General features: G+C 46.3%; 1 protein-coding gene across 1 annotated transcript in view; it reads left to right on the plus strand.

Moving 5' to 3' along the window:
* Window positions 1-17,862, plus strand: part of ANTXR1 (ANTXR cell adhesion molecule 1) — a 259,626-nt gene extending 241,764 nt beyond the window's left edge. The window contains exon 18 of the mRNA XM_038746895.1: window positions 17,626-17,862. Coding sequence (XP_038602823.1) covers window positions 17,626-17,862 — 237 coding nt within the window. The remainder of the gene's footprint in view (window positions 1-17,625) is intronic.
* The last annotated feature ends 3,461 nt before the right edge of the window (window positions 17,863-21,323 follow it).

The raw sequence follows: 21,323 nt of genomic DNA on the forward strand, positions 1-21,323 counted from the left end.
TACTGGTTACAGAGCACTATACTAAGCGCTTGGGAGAGTACAATACAATAGAATTGGCAGACACGTTCCCTGCCCATAATAAGCTTCCAGTCTAGAGGAGGAATCCGACATTTAAGCGCTTAGTACAGTGCTCTGCACACAGTAAGCGCTCAATAAATACGATTGATGATAACAGGAATAAAGAAGTAATTGTAATTACTGTTTTAATTAATCAATTGGTTGCGGTATTTGTTAAGCCCTTACTAGGTGCCAGGCATCGTACTAAGCTCTGGGGTAGAAACGAGCTAAATCAGTTTGGACACAGTCCACGTCCCACGTGGGGCTCACAGTAGCCACCCCAGTTTTACAGAGGAGGGAACAGAAAAGTGAAGTAACTTGTCCAAGGTCACACAGCAGACCCTGGGAGGAGGCAGGATTAGAACCCAGGAGCTTGTGACTCTCAAGCCCGAGCTCTAGCCACAAAACCACGCTGCTTCTCCGTTTCTAAGAGCCGGGCCGAGAAAAAGAGAGGAGGCCCCTGTGGATCCTCATTCGGTCCTCCCTCCCGGAATTCAGTCTCCCGGCGAGTTTTTTGGCAAGGTCTGGCGACACTCAAAGCCCTGGGTTTAGATCACAGAATCAGGAAATAGCAAACCGCCCCTGAAAGACCATCTGCCTTCGCGGCCTGCGGAACGGAGGAGGCAGAAAAATAAACCATTCCCAGATTATTCCGTCCAGCTTCCTCCTGCAGGAAAACGTCTCGGGAAATACAATGCGCGGTCTCGCCTTAGCCCCTCAGAAGAAGTGTAGACTGAACGGGAAGGGGAGGAGAAGCAGTGTGGCCTAGTGGAGACTGTTGAATGAGTGCTTAGTGCAGTGCTTGGCACATAGTTAAGCGCTTAACAAATACCATAATTATCATCATCAATCGTATTATTGAGCGCTTACTGTGTGCAGAGCACTGTACTAAGCGCTTGGGAAGTACAAGTTGGCAATATATAGAGACGGTCCCTACCCAGTAGTGGGCTCACAGTCTAAAAGGGGGAGACAGAGAACAAAAGCAACATACTAACAAAATAAAATAAATAGAATAGATATGTACAAGTAAAATAAATAAATAGAGTAATAAATACGTACAAACATATATACAGGATTATATTATTATTATTATATATTATTATTCTATTATATTATTATTATATTATTATTGATTGATGGGTCTGCGCAAGTGATTCTTCAGTCAGGGAAGCCACATGGCACAGAGAAGCCCAGGCCTGTGAGTCAGAAGGTCATGGGTTCTACTCCCAGCTCCAGCATTTGTCTGCTGTGTGACCTTGGGCAAGTCACTTCACTTCTCCGGGCCTCAGTTACCTCATCTGTAAAATGAGGGTGGAGATTGTGAGCTCCACCTGGGACAGGGATTGTGTCCAACACAGTCTGCTTGTATTTATTCATTCAATCATATTTATTGAGCATTTACTGTGTGCAGAGCACTGTACTAAGCGCTTGGGAAGTCCAAGTTGGCAACATATAGAGACGGTCCCTACCCAACAGTGGGCTCACAGTCTAGAAGGGGGAGACAGAGAACAAAACCAAACATACTAACAAAATAAAATAGATAGAATAGATATGTACAAGTAAAATAAATAAATAAATAGAGTAATAAATATGTACAAACATATATACAGGATTATATTATTATTATTATTATATATTATTATTCTATTATATTATTATTATATTATTATTGATTGATGGGTCTGCGCAAGTGATTCTTCAGTCAGAGAAGCCACATGGCATAGAGAAGCCCAGGCCTGTGAGTCAGAAGGTTATGGGTTCTAATCCCAGCTCCACAATTTGTCTGCTGTGTGACCTTGGGCAAGTCACTTCACTTCTCCGGGCCTCAGTTACCTCATCTGTAAAATGAGGGTGGAGACTGTGAGCTCCACTTGGGACAGGGATTGTGTCCAACACAATCTGCTTGTATTCATTCATTCATTCATTCATTCAATTGTATTTATTAAGCACTTACTGTGTGCAGAGCACTGTACTAAGCGGTTGGGAAGTCCAAGTTGGCAACATATAGAGACGGTCCCTACCCAACAGTGGGCTCACAGTCTGGAAGGGGGAGACAAAGAACAAAACAAAAACATATTAACAAAATAAAATAAGTAGAGTAAATATGTACAAGTAAGATAAATAGGCTTGTATCCACCCCAGCGCTTAGTACAATGCCTGGCACATAGTTAAGCGCTTAACAAATATCATTATTATAATAATAATGATGGCATTAATTAAGCGCTTACTAGGTGCAAAGCACTGTTCTAAGCGCTGCTTGGAACAGCGCTAATTATACTGCTCTGCTACTACTCTTACTATTCATGTGCTTAGAACAGTGCTCTGCTCATAGTGCTTAACAAATGCCATCATTATTATTCATTCAGTAGTATTTATTAAGTGCTTACTGTGTGCACAGCACTGTACTAAGCGCTTGGGAAAGGGTAATACCACAATAAACGGTGAGAATCCCTGCCCTCAACGAGCTCACAGCCTAGCCAGGGGACAATCAGACTGTGAGCCCGCTGCTGGGTAGGAACCGTCTCTATATGTTGCCAACTTGTACTTCCCAAGTGCGTAGTACAGTGCTCTGCACACAGTAAGCGCTCAATAAATACGATTGAATGAATGAATGAATGTATACATATATATGTATGTTACTCTATTTTATTTGTACATATTTATTCTATTTATTTTATTTTGTCAATGTGTTTTGTTTTGTTGTCTGTCTCCCCCTTCCAGACTGTGAGCCCGCTGTTGGGTAGGGACCGTCTCTATATGTTGCCAACTTGGACTTCCCAAGCGCTTAGTACAGTGCTTTGCACACAGTAAGCGCTCAATAAATACGATTGAATGAATGAATGAATGTATATATATATATGTATATATATATATGTATGTTACTCTATTTTATTTGTACATATTGATTCTATTTATTTTATTTTGTTAATATGTTCTGTTTTGTTGTCTGTCTCCCCCTTCTAGACTGTGAGCCCGCTGCCGTCTCTATATGTTGCCAACTTGTACTTCCCAAGGGCTTAGTACAGTGCTTTGCACACAGTAAGCGCTCAATAAATATGATTGAATGAATGAATGAATAGAGCTGGGGTGGCAGACATCAATACAAATAAAGGAAATGGCAGGTATGGAAATAAGCGGTGTGGGGCTGGCAGGGGGGATCAATCATATTTATTGAGTGCTTACTGTGTGCAGAGCACTGTACTCAGTGCTTGACACTGTGCTAAGCGCTTGGGATGAATAAAGGGAATAAAGGGAGCAGCTAGGGTGAGGCAGAAGGGAGTGGGAGATGAGGAAAAGTGAGGCTTAGTCAGGGAAGGCCTCCGGGAGGAGATGGGCCTTCAGTAAGGCTTTGAAGGGGGAGAGAGAGAGTTTGTGTGAGGGATTTGAGGAGGGAGGGCATTCCAGGCCAGAGGCAGGACGTGGTCATCATCATCATCAATTGTATTTATTGAGCACTTACTGTGTGCAGAGCACTGTACTAAGCGCTTGGGAACTACAAATTGGCAACATATAGAGACAGTCCCTACCCAACAGTGGGCTCACAGTCTAAAAGGGGGAGACAGAGAAGGAAACCAAACATACTAACAAAATAAAATAAATAGAATAGATATGGACAAGTAAAATAAATAAATGGAGTAATAAATATGTACAAACATATATACATGTATACAGGTGCTGTGGGGAAGGGAAGGAGGTAAGATGGGCCCTGCTGAGAGCTCACCTCCTCCAGGAGGCCTTCCCAGACTGAGTCCCTTCCTTCCTCTCCCCCTCGTCCCCCTCTCCATCCCCCCATCTTACCTCCTTCCCTTCCCCACAGCACCTGTATATGTGTATATATGGTTGTACATATTTATTACTCTATTTATTTATTTATTTATTTATTTATTTTACTTGTACATTTCTATCCTATTTATTTTATTTTGTTGGTATGTTTGGTTCTGTTCTCTGTCTCCCCCTTTTAGACTGTGAGCCCACTGTTGGGTAGGGACTGTCTCTATGTGTTGCCAATTTGTACTTCCCAAGCGCTTAGTACAGTGCTCTGCACATAGTAAGCGCTCCATAAATACAATTGATTGATTGATTGATTGATTGATGGGGGGGATGGAGAGGGGGACGAGGGGGAGAGGAAGGAAGGGGCTCAGTCTGGGAAGGCCTCCTGGAGGAGGTGAGCTCTCAGTAGGGCCTTGAAGGGGGGAAGAGAGCTAGTTTAGCTAACTAGCTTGGTCCGGGGGTCGACGGCGAGATGGAGGCCCAGGGAGAAGGTTAGTGGCGGCAAAGGAGCGGAGTGTGCGGGCTGAGATAGAGAAGGAGAGAAGGGAGGTGAGGTAGGAGGGGCGAGGAGATGGACGGCTTTGAAGCCGTTGGTGACGAGTTTCTATTTGATACGGAGGTGGATAATAATAATAATGATGATGATGATATTTGTTAAGCGCTTACTATGTGCCAACCACTCTTCTAAGCACTGGGGTAGATACAAGGTCATCGGGTTGTCCCCCGTGGGGCTCACAGTCTTCATCCCCATTTTCCAGATGAGGGAACTGAAGCCCAGAGAGAAGTGACTTGCCCAAGGTCACACAGCTGACAAGCGGCGGGGAGAGATTAGAATTCGATTATCATCATCATCAATCGTATTTATTGAGCGCTTACTATGTGCAGAGCACTGGACTAAGCGCTTGGGAAGTACAAATTGGCAACATATAGAGACAGTCCCTACCCAACAGGGGGCTCACAGTCTAAAAGGGGGAGACAGAGAACAAAACCAAACATACTAACAAAATAAAATAAATAGAATAGATATGTACGAGTAAAATAAATAAATGAATAAATAAATAAATAAATAAATAAATAAATAAATGAATAGAGTAATAAATTAGAGATTAGAGATTAGAATTAGGATTAGACTGTGAGCCCACTGTTGGGTAGGGACTGCCTCTACATGTTGCCAACTTGGACTTCCCAAGCGCTTAGTACAGTGCTCTGCACACAGTAAGCGCTCAATAAATATGATTGATGATGATGATTAGAACCCATGAACTCTGACTCTCAAGCCCGAGCTCTTTCCACTTAGCCTCGATGCTGCTCGTGGGCAACCACAGGAGAATTGTGAGGAGGGAGATGACATGTCCTGAATGTTTCTGTAGAAAGATAATCAATCAATCAATCAATCGTATTTATTGAGCACTTACTATGTGCAGAGCACTGTACTAAGATAATGCGGGAAGCGGAGTGAAGTATGGACTGGAGTGGGAAGAGACGGGAGGTTGGGAGGTCAGCCAGGAGGCTGATGAAGTCATCTAGGGAGGATAATAATAATAATAATAATAATAATAATAATAATAATAATAATAGCATTTATTAAGCACTTACTATGTGCAAAGCACTGTTCTAAGCCCTGGGGAGGTTACAAGGTGATCAGGTTGTCCCACGGGGGGCTCACAGTCTTCATCCCCATTATACAGATGAGGGAACTGAGGCCCAGAGAAGTGAAGTGACTTGCCCAAAGTCACACAGCTGGCTATCGGCAGAGCCGGGATTTGAACCCACGACCTCTGACTCCAAAGCCCAGGCTCTTTCCACTGAGCCACGCTGCTTCTAGGATGAGTGGCGAGCGATTGAGAAGCAGCGTGCCCTAGTGGGTAGAGCCCAGCTTGGGAATCAGAAGGATCTGGGTTCTAATCCCGGCTCCGCCACTTGTCTGCTGTGTGACCGTGGGCAAGTCACTTCACTTCTCTGGACCTCAGTTCCCTCATCAGTAAAATGGGGACTGAGACTGTGAGCCCTATGGGACTGTGTCCAACTCCCCTTGTTTGTATAATAATAATAATAATAATAATAATATTTGTTAAGCGCTTACTTTGTGCCAGGCACTGTAATAATAATAACACACAGTACGCAGTACTGTGCGCTCAATAAATATGATTGAATGAATGAATGAATACAAGAAGCAGCGTGGCTCAGTGGAAAAGAGCACGGGCTTTGGAGTCAGAGGTCATGGGTTCAAATCCCGGCTCCCCCAGTTGTCAGCCGTGTGACTTTGGGACTTCTCTGGGCCTCAGTTACCTCATCTGTAAAATGGGGATTAAGACTGTGAGCCCCTTGTGGGACAACCTGATCACCTTGTAACCTCCCCAGCGCTTAGAACAGTGCTTTTCACATAGTAAGCGCTTAATAAATGCCCTCATCATCATCATTTATTAAGCGCTTACTATGTGCAAAGCACTGTTCTACTAAGCACGGAGGTGGTTACAAGCAAATCGGGTTGGACACTGTCCCTGTCCCGCTGTTCTAAACTCTGAGGGATATGAGGATATCGGGTTGTCCCACATGGGGCTCCCAGTCTTATCCCCATTTTCCAGATGAGGTAACTGAGGCCCAGAGAAGTGAAATGACCTGCCCAAAGTCACACAGCTGAAAAGCGGTGGAGTCGGGATTAGAACCCATGACCTCTGACTCCCAAGCCTGGGCTCTTTCCCCTGAGCCATGCTGCTTCTCCATACACACCCCAGCACTTAGTACAGTGCCTGACCCATAGTAAGCGCTTGCTTTACCAATACCGCAATTATTATTACTATTATTAGTGCTCTCTCCCCAGGGCTCAGAACAGTGCTCTGAAGGCTCTCAATAAATATTATCGATTGATCATCATCATCATCATCAATCGTATTTATTGAGCGCTTACTGTGTGCAGAGCACCGTACTAAGCGCTTGGGAAGTACAAGTTGGGAACATATAGAGACAGTCCCTACCCAGCAGTGGGCTCACAGTCTAAAAATTGATCATAATGATCAAATTAGATTGATCAAACTATGATCAATCTAAAGACTGATCACAGATCTTGGCCGGCAGACGGGCAGTTCAGGGAGGGTAGTAATCCTCCCTCGCCCAAATTCCCTGGCATCGCGCAAGGAAGTAATTAAACTCGGGTTTTACCTCTTCCGTGTTTCCTAACAAGTCGCGGGAGCTTGGCTGGAAAATCGAAGGGATGACAAGAGAGCGTCCCAAAGATTGCACCAAAGCCGCTTGTGTGAAAATAAATGCGGTCAGCCCAGGCGGAGCGGGGTGGGAAAGGGTGGGAAAGGGAAATATACACCTCTATATATGTATATATCATCAATCATATTTATTGAGCGCTTACTATGTGCAGAGCACTATACTAAGCGCTTGAGAAGTACATATTGGCAACATATAGAGACAGTCCCTACCCAGCAGTGGGCTCACAGTCTAAAAGGGGGAGACAGAGAACAAAACCAAACATACTAACAAAATAAAATAAATAGAATAGATATGTACAAATAAAATAAATAAATAAATAGAGTAAAAAAAATGTATATATGTTTGTACATATTTATTACTCTATTTATTTATTTATTTATTTTACTTGTATGTATCTATTCTATTTATTTTATTTTGTTAGTATGTTTGGTTTTGTTCTCTGTCTCCCCCTTTTAGACTGTGAGCCCACTGTTGGGTAGGGACTGTCTCTCTATGTTGCCAATTTGTACTTCCCAAGCGCTTAGTACAGTGCTCTGCACATAGCAAGCGCTCAATAAATACAATTGATGATGATGATGTTGATATATTTTTGTACATATTTATTACTCCATTTATTTTACTTGTACCTTTCTATTCTATTTATTTTATTTTGTTAGTATGTTTGGTTTTGTTCTCTGTCTCCCCCTTCTAGACTGTGAGCCCGCTGTTGGGTAGGGACCGTCTCTATATGTTGCCAGCTTGTACTTCCCAAGCGCTTAGTACAGTGCTCTGCACACAGTAAGCGCTCAATAAATATGATTGATTGATTGATTGATTGATTGATAGAAGGGACTCAGCTTTCTGAGGCTCAACCCAGGAAAGGGACAGAGTGGAAGTCCAAGGAAACAGAGCACCGGCCTTCAACTTGAGACCAAATTCCATTTTATCGTACTTATTGAGCGCTTACTGCATGCGGAGCACTGTACTGAGTGCTTGGGAGACGACAGTAGAATAATAATAATAATAATTTTGGTATTTGTTCATCATCATCATCAATCGTATTTATTGAGTGCTTACTGCATGCGGAGCACTGTACTGAGTGCTTGGGAGAAGACAGTAGAATAATAATAATAATGATTTTGGTATTTGTTCATCATCATCATCAATCATATTTATAGAGTGCTTACTGCATGCGGAGCACTGTACTGAGTGCTTGGAGAAGTCAGTAGAATAATAATAATAATAATTTTGGTATTTGTTCAGCGCTTCTTATGAGCCAAGCACTGTTCTAAGGGCTGGGGGTTGTCCCACGTGGGGCTCACAGTCTTCATCCCCATTTTCCAGAGGAGGGAACTGAGGCCCAGAGAAGTGAAGTGACTGGGATTAGAACCCATGACCTCTGACCCGCGCTCTTTCCACTGAGCCACGCTGCTTCTCTGAACAATAAATAGACACGTTCCCTGCCCGTGATGAGCTTCCGTCTTCCCGCCCGCAGCAGCTCTGATCAACAGGAGTGTTCGTCGAAGCAGAGTGGCTTAGTGGAAAGAGCCCGGGCTTGGGAGTCAGAGGTCATGGGTTCGAAACCCCGCTCCGCCACCTGTCAGCTATGTGACTTTGGGCAAAGCACTTCACTTCTCTGGGCCTCGGTGACCTCATCTAGAGAAGCGGCGTGGCTCAGTGGGAAGAGCCCGGGCTTTGGAGTCAGAGGTCATGGGTTCGAATTCCTGCTCCACCGCATGTCTGCTCTGTGACCTTGGGCAAGTCACTTCTCTGAGCCTCAGTTACCTCATCTGTAAAATGGGGATTAAGACTGTGAGCCCCGTGTGGGACAACCTGATCACCATGTATCCCTCTTAGCGCTTAGAACAGTGCTTTGCACATAGCGCTTAACAAATGTCATTATTATTATTATTATTATTAGGAGTCAGAGGTCATGGGTTCGAATCCCTGCTCCGCCACCTGTCAGCTGTGTGACTTTGGGCAAAACACTTCACTTCTCTGGGCCTCGGTGACCTCATCTAGAGAAGCGGCGTGGCTCAGTGGGAAGAGCACAGGTTTTGGAGTCAGAGGTCATGGGTTCGAATCCCTGCTCCCCCACATGTCTGCTCTGTGACCTTGAGCAAGTCGCTTCTCTGAGCCTCAGTTACCTCATCTGTAAAATGGGGATTAAGACTGTGAGCCCCGTGTGGGGCAACCTGATCACCATGTATCCCCCCAGCGCTTAGAACAGTGCTTTGCACATAGCGCTTAACAAATGCCATTATTATTATTATTATTATTAGGAGTCAGAGGTCATGGGTTCGAATCCCTGCTCCGCCACCTGTCAGCTGTGTGACTTTGGGCAAAACACTTCACTTCTCTGGGCCTTGGTGACCTCATCTAGAGAAGCTGCATGGCTCAGTGGGAAGAGCACGGGTTTTGGAGTCAGAGGTCATGGGTTCGAATCCCTGCTCCCCCACATGTCTGCTCTGTGACCTTGGGCAAGTCACTTCTCTGAGCCTCAGTTACCTCATCTGTAAAATGGGGATTAAGACTGTGAGCCCCATGTGGGACAACCTGATCACCATGTATCCCCCTTAGCGCTTAGAACAGTGCTTTGCACATAGCGCTTAACAAATGCCATTATTATTATTATTATTATTATTATTATTATTAGGAGTCAGAGGTCATGGGTTCGAATCCCCGCTCCGCCACCTGTCAGCTGTGTGACTTTGGGCAAAACACTTCACTTCTCTGGGCCTCGGTGACCTCATCTAGAGAAGCGGCGTGGCTCAGTGGGAAGAGCACGGGTTTTGGAGTCAGAGGTCATGGGTTCGAATCCCTGCTCCCCCACATGTCTGCTCTGTGACCTTGAGCAAGTCGCTTCTCTGAGCCTCAGTTACCTCATCTGTAAAATGGGGATTAAGACTGTGAGCCCCGTGTGGGGCAACCTGATCACCATGTATCCCCCCAGCGCTTAGAACAGTGCTTTGCACATAGCGCTTAACAAATGCCATTATTATTATTATTATTATTAGGAGTCAGAGGTCATGGGTTCGAATCCCTGCTCCGCCACCTGTCAGCTGTGTGACTTTGGGCAAAACACTTCACTTCTCTGGGCCTTGGTGACCTCATCTAGAGAAGCTGCATGGCTCAGTGGGAAGAGCACGGGTTTTGGAGTCAGAGGTCATGGGTTCGAATCCCTGCTCCCCCACATGTCTGCTCTGTGACCTTGGGCAAGTCACTTCTCTGAGCCTCAGTTACCTCATCTGTAAAATGGGGATTAAGACTGTGAGCCCCATGTGGGACAACCTGATCACCATGTATCCCCCTTAGCGCTTAGAACAGTGCTTTGCACATAGCGCTTAACAAATGCCATTATTATTATTATTATTATTATTATTATTATTAGGAGTCAGAGGTCATGGGTTCGAATCCCCGCTCCGCCACCTGTCAGCTGTGTGACTTTGGGCAAAACACTTCACTTCTCTGGGCCTCGGTGACCTCATCTAGAGAAGCGGCGTGGCTCAGTGGGAAGAGCACGGGCTTTGGAGTCAGAGGTCATGGGTTCGAATCCCTGCTCTCCCACATGTCTGCTCTGTGACCTTGGGCAAGACGCTTCTCTGAGCCTCAGTTACCTCATCTGTAAAATGGGGATTAAGACTGTGAGCCCCGTGTGGGGCAACCTGATCACCGTGTATCCCCCCTAGCGCTTAGAACAGTGCTTTGCACATAGCATTTAACAAATGCCATTATTATTATTATTATTATTATTATTATTATTATATTGGGAGTCAGAGGTCATGGGTTCGAATCCCCGCTCCTCCACCTGTCAGCTGTGTGACTTTGGGCAAAACACTTCACTTTTCTGGGCCTCGGTGACCTCATCTAGAGAAGCGGCGTGGCTCAGTGGAAAGAGCCCGGGCTTTGGAGTCAGAGGTCATGGCTCGAATCCCTGCTCCACCACATGTCTGCTGTGTGACCTTGGGCAAGTCATTTCACTTCTCTGAGCCTCAGTTACCTCATCTGTAAAATGGGGATTAAGACTGTGAGCCCCGTGTGGGACAACCTGATCACCATGTATCCCCCTTAGCGCTTAGAACACTGCTTTGCACATAGCGCTTAACAAATGCCATTATTATTATTATTATTATTATTATTATTATTATTATTATTATTATTATTATTAGGAGTCAGAGGTCATGGGTTCGAATCCCCGCTCCGCCACCTGTCAGCTGTGTGACTTTGGGCAAAACACTTCACTTCTCTGGGTTTCAGTGACCTCATCTAGAGAAGTGGCGTGACTCAGTGGAAAGAGCCCGGGCTTTGGAGTCAGAGGTCACGGTTCGAATCCCTGCTCCACCACATGTCTGCTGTGTGACCTTGGGCAAGTCACTTCACTTCTCTGAGCCTCAGTTACCTCATCTGTAAAATGGGGATTCAGACTGTGAGCCCCGTGTGGGGCAACCTGATCACCATGTATCCCCCCTAACGCTTAGAACAGTGCTTTGCACATAGTAAGCGCTTAACAAATGCCATTATTAATATTATTATTATTATTATTGGGAGTCAAAGGTCATGGGTTCGAATCCCTGCTCTGCCACCTGTCAGCTGTGTGACTTTGGGCAAAACACTTCACTTCTCTGGGCCTCGGTGACCTCATCTAGAGAAGCGGCGTGGCTCAGTGGGAAGAGCCCGGGCTTTGGAGTCAGAGGTCATGGTTTCAAATCCCTGCTCCACCACATGTCTGCTGTGTGACCTTGGGCAAGTCACTTCACTTCTCTGAGCCTCAGTTACCTCATCTGTAAAATGGGGATTAAGACTGTGAGCCCCGTGTGGGACAACCTGATCACCATGTATCCCCCCCCAGTGCTTAGAACAGTGCTTCGCACATAGTAAGCGCTTAACAAATGCCAACATTATTATTATCATTAATAAATGACAGCATTATTATTAAAGTGGGGATTAAGACTGTGAGCCCCACGTGGGACAACCTGATTACCCTGTATCTACCCCAGAGCTTAGAACAGTGCTCGGCACATAGCTTAACAAATACCATTATTATTATTATTATTATTATTATTAATCCCGGCTCCGCCGCATGTCACTTCTCTGAGCCTCAGCCTCCTCATCTGTAAAATGGGGGCGAAGACTGTGAGCCCCATGGGGGACAGGGACTGTGTCCAACCCAATTTGCTTGTATCTACCCCAGTGCTTAATACAGTGCCTGGCACATAGTAAGCTCTCAACAAACAAATACCATCATCAAGATGAATTCCTGGTGTGGATTTTGCCTTTTCACGGGGCCGAATCTTTCCAAGAACGTTCATCTTTTCCTAGAGCGGGACCGGGGAACCACAACCACCAGGAAAATCGAAAAATATGCCCTCCACACAAAGGGAGATTGCCTCGGGGCTCAAGCGGCGCATGAATAAGCAAAACCATGATTTCAGACTTTTCCCGTCCAAGCCAAATACTCCCCTTGGCCAAAAAAAATAGGTCGGTTTATCTCCTGGCCTCCTTCTTTTTGCTTTCTTTTCCCGCATAAATAAAATAATACATGAAAAGCTAACCCCTGCGATCCCCCTTACACTCCTAAAGTTACCTAGCGGGAGGTTTGGATGGGGGACAAGGAAAAGAGTCTTCCCGTTTGTTGTTCTAAGATTTCCGAATAAAACAGGTCGAGGCTCTCGCTCGCTCAGCACGATCGGGACGATGGATTTGTTTAACTCATAAAACTGCGCTGAAATATCACTGACCCTGAGACTGGCCTTGAACGGTAACGGGCCAGAGATGGCAGAGGTGTTTCCTTCCCGCAGGGAGCTGACAATCTAGAGGGGGAGATAGGCATAAATAGAAATTAATAAATAACGGATATGGACAGAAGTGCTGTGGGGCTGAAGGAGGGAACAAAGCCCTACTAAGAGCTCACCTCCTCCAGGAGGCCTTCCCACACTGACCCCCCTTATTCTCCTCCTCCTCCCCATCCCTCCTTCCCCTCCCCACAGCACCTGTATATATCTTTGTACAGATTTATTACTCTATTTTACTTGCACATACTTACTATTCTATTTATTTTCTTAATGATGTGCGTCTAGCTTTATTTCTATTTATTCTGACGACTTGACACCTGTCCGCAGGTTTTGTTTTGTCGTCTGTCTCCCCCTTCTAGACTGTGACCTTCTAGACATGTTGCCAATTTGTACTTCCCAAGCGCTTAGTACAGTGCTCTGCACCTAGTAAGCACTCAATAAATACGATTGATGATGATGATGTGAGCCCGCTGTTGGGTAGGGACCGTCTCTATATGTTGCCAACTTGTAATTCCCAAGCGCTTAGTACAGTGCTCTGCACACAGTAAGTGCTCAATAAATACGACTGAATGAATGAATAAAATGGGGATGAAGACTGTGAGCCCCACGTGGGATGATGTGCTTACCTTGTATCTACCCCAGCGTTTAGAACAGAGCTTGGCACATAGTAAGCACTTAACAGATAATATCATTATTAATTATTATTACTCATAATATCGTTATTAATTATTATTACTCTATTTTACTTGTACATATTTACTATTCTATTTATTTTCTTAATGATGTGCATCTAGCTTTATTTCTAGTTATTCTGACGACTTGACACCTGTCCACTGGTTTTGTTTTGTCGTCCGTCTCCCCCTTCTAGACTGTGAGCCCGCTGTTGGGTAGGGACCGTCTCTATATGTTGCCAACTTGTAATTCCCAAGCGCTTAGTACAGTGCTCTGCACACAGTAAGTGCTCAATAAATACGACTGAATGAATGAATAAAATGGGGATGAAGACTGTGAGCCCCACGTGGGATGACGTGCTGATATTGTATCTACCCCAGCGCTTAGAACAGTGCTTGGCACATAGTAAGCGCTTAGCAGATAATATCGTTATTAATTATTATTAATTTTACTTGGGAAAAGCGTCGGGAAGTACTTCTAGACTGTGAGCCCGCTGTTGTGTAGGAACTGTCTCTATATATTGCTAACTTGTACTTCCCAAGCGCTTAGTACTCTGCACACAGTAAGTGCTCAATAAATACGATTGAATGAATACAAGGCGGCAACATGTAGAGACGGTCCCTATTCATTCTTTCATTCAATCGCATTTATTGAGCGCTTACTGTGTGCAGAGCACTGGACTAAGCGCTTGGGAAGTACTTCTAGACTGTGAGCCCATTGTTGGGTAGGGACCATCTCTATATGTTGCTAACTTGTACTTCCCAAGCGCTTAGTACAGTCCTCTGCACACAGTAAGTGCTCAATAAATACGATTGAATGAATACAAGGCGGCAACATATAGAGACGGTCCCTATTCATTCATTCATTCGATCGTATTTATTGAGCACTTACTGTGTGCAGAGCACTGTACCAAGCGCTTGGGAAGTACTTCTAGACTGTGAGCCCGCTGTTGGGTAGGGACTGTCTCTATATGTTGCCAACTTGTACTTCCCAAGCGCTTAGTCCAGTGCTCTGCACACAGTAAGCGCTCAATAAATACGATTGAATGAATGAATGAATGAATGAATGAATGAATGAATGAATGAATGGAGCGCTCAGAAAATGCCACTGACTGGTGAATTGATGACCATCTGGCCCCAGCCGGGCCTGTGGCCTAGTAGGAAGAGCCCGGGCCTAGGAGACCGAGGCCCTGGGTTCTAATCCCGGCTCTGCCACTTGTCTTCTGTGTGACCTTGGGCAAGACACTTCACTTCTCTGGGCCTCAGTGACCTCATCTGGAAAATGGGGATGAAGACTGAGCGCGCTATGTGGGACAGGGACTGTGTCTAACCTGATTACCTTGTCTCTAACCCAGCGCTTAGCACAGTGCCTGGCATATAGTAGGCCCTTACCAAATACCACAATTATTATTATTATTTTCACGTCATGTCAAGTAGCATGACTTAGTGGATGATCTTGTATCTTGGTCTTGTATCTACCAGAAGCACCGTGGCTCAGTGGAAAGAGCCCGGGCTTTGGAGTCAGAGGTCATGGGTTCAAATCCCGGCTCCGCCACTTGTCAGCTGGGTGACTTTGGGCAACTCACTTAACTTCTCTGTGCCTCAGTGACCTCATCTGGAAGATGGGGATGAAGACTGTGAGCCCCCCGTGGGACAACCTGATCACCTTGTAACCTCCCCGGGGCTTAGAACAGTGCTTTGCACATAGTAAGCGCTTAATAAATGCCATCATTATTATTACCCTGGTGCTTAATACAGTACCTGGCACGTAGTAAGCGCTTAACAAATATCACAATCATTATTACTATTATCATGTCAAGTAGCTTGGCCTAATAGATGATCTTGTAGCTACTCCAGGGTTTAGTACAGTGCCTGGAACATAGTAAGTGCTTACCAAATACCATAATCATTATTAGTAGTAGTAGTAGTAGTATTAGCACATCAAGTATCAAAGCCTAGTGGATGATCTTCTAGACTGTGAGCCCACTGTTGGGTAGGGACCGTCTCTATATGTTGCCAACTTGTACTTCCCAAGCGCTCAGTACAGTCCTCTGCACACAATAAGCGCTCAATAAATACGATTGAATGAATGAATCGTGTATCTACCCCAGCGTTTAGTCCAGTGATTGGCATTCATTCATTCAGTCGTATTTATTGAGCTCTTACTGCGTGCAGAGCACTGTAGTAAGCGCTTGGAAAGTACAATTCAGCAACAGAGACAATCCCTACCCAACAACGGGCTTGCAGTCTAGAAGGGGGGAGACAGACAAGAAAACAAGTAGAGCGGCATCAATAGCATCAAAATAGATAAATAGAATTATAGATTACACACATCATCATCAATCGTATTTATTGAGCGCTTACTGGGTGCAGAGCACTGGACTAAACGCTTGGGGAGTACAAGTTGGCAGCATATAGAGACAGTCCCTACCCAACAGTGGGCTCACAGTCTAAAAGGGGGAGACAGAGAACAAAACCAAACATACTAACAAAATAAAATAAATAGAATAGATTTGTACAAGTAAAATAAATAAATAAACAGAGTAACAAATATGTACAAACATATACACATATATACAGGTGCTGTGGGGAAGGGAAGGAGGTAAGATGGGGGGGATGGAGGGGGCACGAGGGGGAGATCATTAGTAAAATAAATAGAATAATAAATATGTACACGTGGGGCAGGGACTGTGTCCACCCCAGCACTTAGTACAGTGCCTGGTACATAGTAAGCACTTAACAAGTAGTCATTAATTAATTAATCAAGTGGCAGACTTGGGATTAAATTTCCTGTAAAATGGGAATTAAGACCGTGAGCCCAATGTGGGACAGGGACTGGGTCCCACCACATAAGAGAAGCAGCATGGCTCCGTGGAAAGAGCCCAGGCTTTGGAGTCCAGAGGTCATGGGTTCAAATCCCGGCTCCGCCAGCTGTCAGCTGTGTGACTTTAGGCAAGTCACTTAACTTCTCTGTGCCTCCGTTACCCCATCTGTAAAATGGGGATGAAGACTGTGAGCCCCCTGAGGGACAACCTGATCACCTTGTAATCTCTCCAGCTCTTAGAAAAGTGCTGTGCACATAGTTAGTGCTTAATAAATGCCATTATTATTATTATAATCTGGTAATAATAATACTTGTGGTATTTGTTAAGCGTTTACTATGTGCCAAGCACTGTTCTAAGCGCTGGGCATCCATCTCAGCCCTTAGTACAGTGAATGGCACCTAGTAAACTTTGCCAGTACTATTAAAAAAAGGAAATATGATTGCTACAGGACTTGATCAGCAGCAGAGAAGCAGCGTGGTTCACTGGAAAGAGCCAGGGCTTTGGAGTCAGAGGTCATGGGTTCAAATCCCGGCTCCGCCACTTGTCAGCTGGGTGACTTTGGGCAAGTCACTTCACTTCTCTGGCCCTCAGTTCCCTCATCTGTAAAATGGGGATGAAGACTGTGAGCCCCCCTTGGGGCAACCTCATCACCTTGTAACCTTCCCAGCGCTTAGAACAGTGCTGTGCACATAGTAAGTGCTTATAAATGCCATTATTATTATTATAATCTGATAATAATAATACTTGTGGTATTTGTTAAGCATTTACTATGTTCTAAGCACTGGGTATCCATCTCAATTTGCCAATTTGTACTTCCTAAGCGCTTAGTACAGTGCTCTGCACATAGTAAGTGCTCAATAAATACGACTGATGATGATGATGATGATCTCAGCCCTTAGTACAGTGAATGGCACCCAGTAAGCTTCGCCAGTACTATAAAAAAAGGAAATCCGATTGATGGATCGCTACAGGAACTTGATCTGCAGCAGAGAAGCAGCGTGGCTCACTGGAAAGAGCCCGGGCTTTGGAGTCAGAGGTCATGGGTTCAAACGAATGGATATCCATTCATTCCTTCAATCGTATTTATTGAGCGCTTACTGAAGACCCCAAAAGAAGGTTCCCCCTTGGACTGGCTTCGGCCCTAGTCCCCGGAATATCCCAGCCCTCAGAGGAGCAGCGAGACCCCCACCCCATCCCATCGTCCCGAATGGCACCCAGTAAGCGTCGCCCGTACTATAAAAAAAGGAAATCCGATTTGATGGACTGCTACAGGACGTGAGCTGATCGTGTCTTTTCGTTTCCTTTCAGGGCCGCTGCGTCAACTTCACCCGCGTGAAGAATAACCAGGCCACCAAATACCCGCTCAACAACGCCTACCGGCCCCCAATGGCCCCAGCGGGCCCCGTCTACACCCCTCCTCCCCCGACATTTCCCACCCCGTCCACCCCTCCGCCGTCCATCGCACTCCCCCCTCCTCCTCCTCAGGCACCCCCTCCCAACCGGGTCCCACCCCCCTCCCGCCCCCCACCTCGCCCGTCCATCTAGACACACCAGGCCCCCAGTGACCTCTCCCCCCAACTCATCCCCCCCCAAAAAATCCCATAACTGACTCACCCCTCTTTAGGCCGAGGAAGCTCTCTGAAGCAGCCTGGCCTAGTGGCTAGGGCCCGGGCTTGCGAGTCAGAAGGTCACGGGTTCTAATCCCCCCCCTCTCCGCCGCTCGCCTCGCTGTGTGACCTCGGGCTGGTCGCTTTACTCCTCCCGGCCTCAATTCCCTCACCTGGAAAAATGGGGATGGAGACCGTGAGCCCCGCATGGGACGGGGCCTGCATCCAACCCGATTTCCTTGGATCCACCCTAGCGCTTAGTACACCTAGTAAGCGCTTAACAAATACCATAATAATAATGATGATAATAATAATAAAAGTCTTGCGTTCTCAGACGGGGAGCAAAACCGTTTGAAAGACAAAAATCCACTCTCCAAACCCAGGGCCCAGGGAGAGGCCTACCCAACGGAAACCAGGACCACTCGGTCATTCAGTCGTATTTATTGAGCGCTTTCTGCGTGCAGAGCACTGGATTAAGCGCTTGGGAGAGTCCAATACAACAATACAACTGACACATTCCCTGCCCACAATGAGCTTACAAATCTAGAGGACCCCAGGAGAAGCCCACCACTTATTCACCCCCCCACTACTAGGGAGTTCCTCTGTGGGGACAACCATCCCTGAATAATAATAATAATAATAATAATGGTATTTGTTAAGCGTTTACTATGTGCAAAGCACTGTTCTAAGCACTGGGGGGATACAAGGTGATCAAGTCCCACGTGGGGCTCACAGTCTTAATCCCCATTTTCCAGATGAGGGAACTGAGGCCCAGAGAAGTGAAGTGACTTGCCCAAAGTCACCCAGCTGACAAGTGGCGGAGCCAGGATTTGAACCCATGACCTCTGACTCCAAAGCCCGTGCTCTTTCCAATGAGCCACGCTGCTTCTCACGTAACTAAGGACACCCATTCATTCATTCAATCATATTTATTGAGCGCTTACTGAAGACCCCAAAAGGAGGTTCTCCTCCGGACCGGCTTCAGCCCTAAATTATCCCCGGAATATCCCAGCCCTCAGAGGAGCAACGAGATCCCACCCATCCCATCATCCTGTGGGAAGGCGCTGACCACCCCTATCCCCGGCCTCCAGTTTGCCGTCGGAGAAGCAGAAAAATAGGAATTCTGTCCCTGTGTTTCTGGAAGTGAAAGACCTTTTTCCTTCCAGGTTTTCAGAGTCTCAAGTTGGGCAGAGAGGGCCATGTGTGGTCTGCACAAGAGTAAGGAATGTTGCTAGGTGGAAGAGCAAGGGAGAGAAACTCAAGCTCCCTGAGGAAAACCTGTCGTCACACAGAGGAGGAACTTCCGGTTTTCCAATTTTGGGATAGAGAGAGAGATCGGGATCAGAGGGGAACGATCCATTTTGGCAGCAGGAAGAGAGAAATCTGGAAAGAGCATCCGGCACCTGGGGCCATCGAAACCCTGCTGGTGATAAAAGTTACGGTATTTGTTAAGCACTTACTATGTGCCAGGCACTGTACTAAGCGCTGGGGGAATACAAGCAAATCAGATTGGGCACATTCCCCGTCCTACGTGGGGCTAACAGTCTCAATCCCCATTTTACAGATGAGAAGGAGCGTGGCTTAGTAGATAGAGCCCGGGCCTGGGAGTAGAAGGACTTGAGTTCTAATCCCCCGCTCTGCCACATGTCTGCTGTGTGACCTTGGGCAAGTCACTTCACTTCCCTGTGCCTCAGCTACCTCATCTGTAAAATGGGGATGAGTGTGACTCCCACGGGGAACTGGGCCTGCGTCCAAACCGATTACGTTGTACCTACCCCAGCACTTAGGACAGTGCTTGGCACATAGTAAGCGCTTAACACCATCATTATCATTATTGTGAGGTAACCGAGGCATAGAGAAGTAAAGCAATTTCACCAAGGTCACACAGCAGACAAGTGGCGGAGCCGGAATTCGAATCCATGAACTTCTGTCTCCCGGGTCCCAGGATCTACCTGGCGGGACACCCGGAACTCCAGACCCTTTAGGGGGGTCCGAGCCGTGGTATTTAAAGGGAAGTATCGTCCAAGAAATAGTCCCCGCCCTGACCCAGGGAGGGATCCAGTGATGGCCCCCAACTGAAAAGTCAAAAAAACTCAGAATCTCTCCCCCATCGCACCGCCAAAGCGCAAAACCTGTCAGGGCTGCTGAGATGACAGTCTCAGCCCCATCCCCTTTCCTCTTCCCTTTATGGTGCATCCAGCGCTTAGTACAGTGCCATCTACATAGTAAGCGCTTAACAAAACCATCATTATTATTATTATAATTATTATTATTATAATCCCAGTACCGTTCCTTCCCAAATCGCACTTATCGCCGTGGTATTTGTGAGCTGCTTACTTTGGGTAGCCAAACGCCGGGTAGGTACGATTACAAGGGGCTCACGGTCAAAGGGGAAGAGACAGGCGTCGAATGCCCGTTTTACAGATGGAGAAACTGAGGCCCAGAGAATTTAAGACGCTGGTTCCAGGTCACCCGGCAAGCGACGCGGAATGAGAACCCAGGTTCCCCTCACTTCCAGCCCTGGGATCTTTCCACTGGGCCCCACGGCTTCTCCTACAAACGTCCAGGTTTGTTTTCGACCCGGGCAGCTGAAAAGCACCAGGCTCTGGTTTCTGAAGGAGTCTGAAGCTCGTGAGTTTGAAAACCAAGCGCTTCAGCCACAAAAAGGAAAGCAAAAGAGGACAACTTCGAGCCCCGAATATCACTCAACCCAGAGGTGCCGTCCAGGAAACGTGAGGCGACGACGGCCCAGCCGAAAAGCCGAAAAATCTCCTTACGGGCCTGGGTTTGGTCCCCTCACTGAGACCAAAGCAAAGCAGTTCTTCCGCTCCCTCTTCCAGGCGGAACAACTGGAAAGGCGGGATCGGGGAACGACAAAAACACTTTGGAAGCTCCCCAAGCCTCCCCCCATCCAACCCTCGAGGCAACCCCTCAACGACTGGCCCTTCAATAATAATAATAATAATGGCATTTATTAAGCGCTTACTATGTGCAGAGCACTGTTCTAAGCGCTGCTCAAAACGGCTGATGGGAGGAGAACAGAACTGATCCAAAGCGAGCACCCGGCTAGGAAAAGAAGAAGTCTTCCGGCCAGCCGGGAGAAGCGGCACCCTAATAACCCGCCAACTTCGGCGTGGCGAAAAGAGGAGGCGTGTGATTTTCAACCGGGAAACGCCAGGAACGGCTCTCGGAAGTTCCCGGGTGGCAATCCCTTCTCACGCGGTGGCTCCTCCGACTCCCGTTTCTCGTTGTATATATTCTTACCGCGTGCTTACCATATGTTAGATGGAAGCATCACCCTATCCGATGTGGATAAAAAGAAGAGTTGTAGTAAATTATTCTAAAGCCGATGATATTTCATGGCGGGTTGTTGTACCAAGCTGTGCTTGTTTTTTTTTT

The sequence above is a fragment of the Tachyglossus aculeatus genome, chromosome 5 (genome assembly GCF_015852505.1).
Source record: "Tachyglossus aculeatus isolate mTacAcu1 chromosome 5, mTacAcu1.pri, whole genome shotgun sequence".
Lineage (NCBI taxonomy): Eukaryota > Metazoa > Chordata > Mammalia > Monotremata > Tachyglossidae > Tachyglossus > Tachyglossus aculeatus.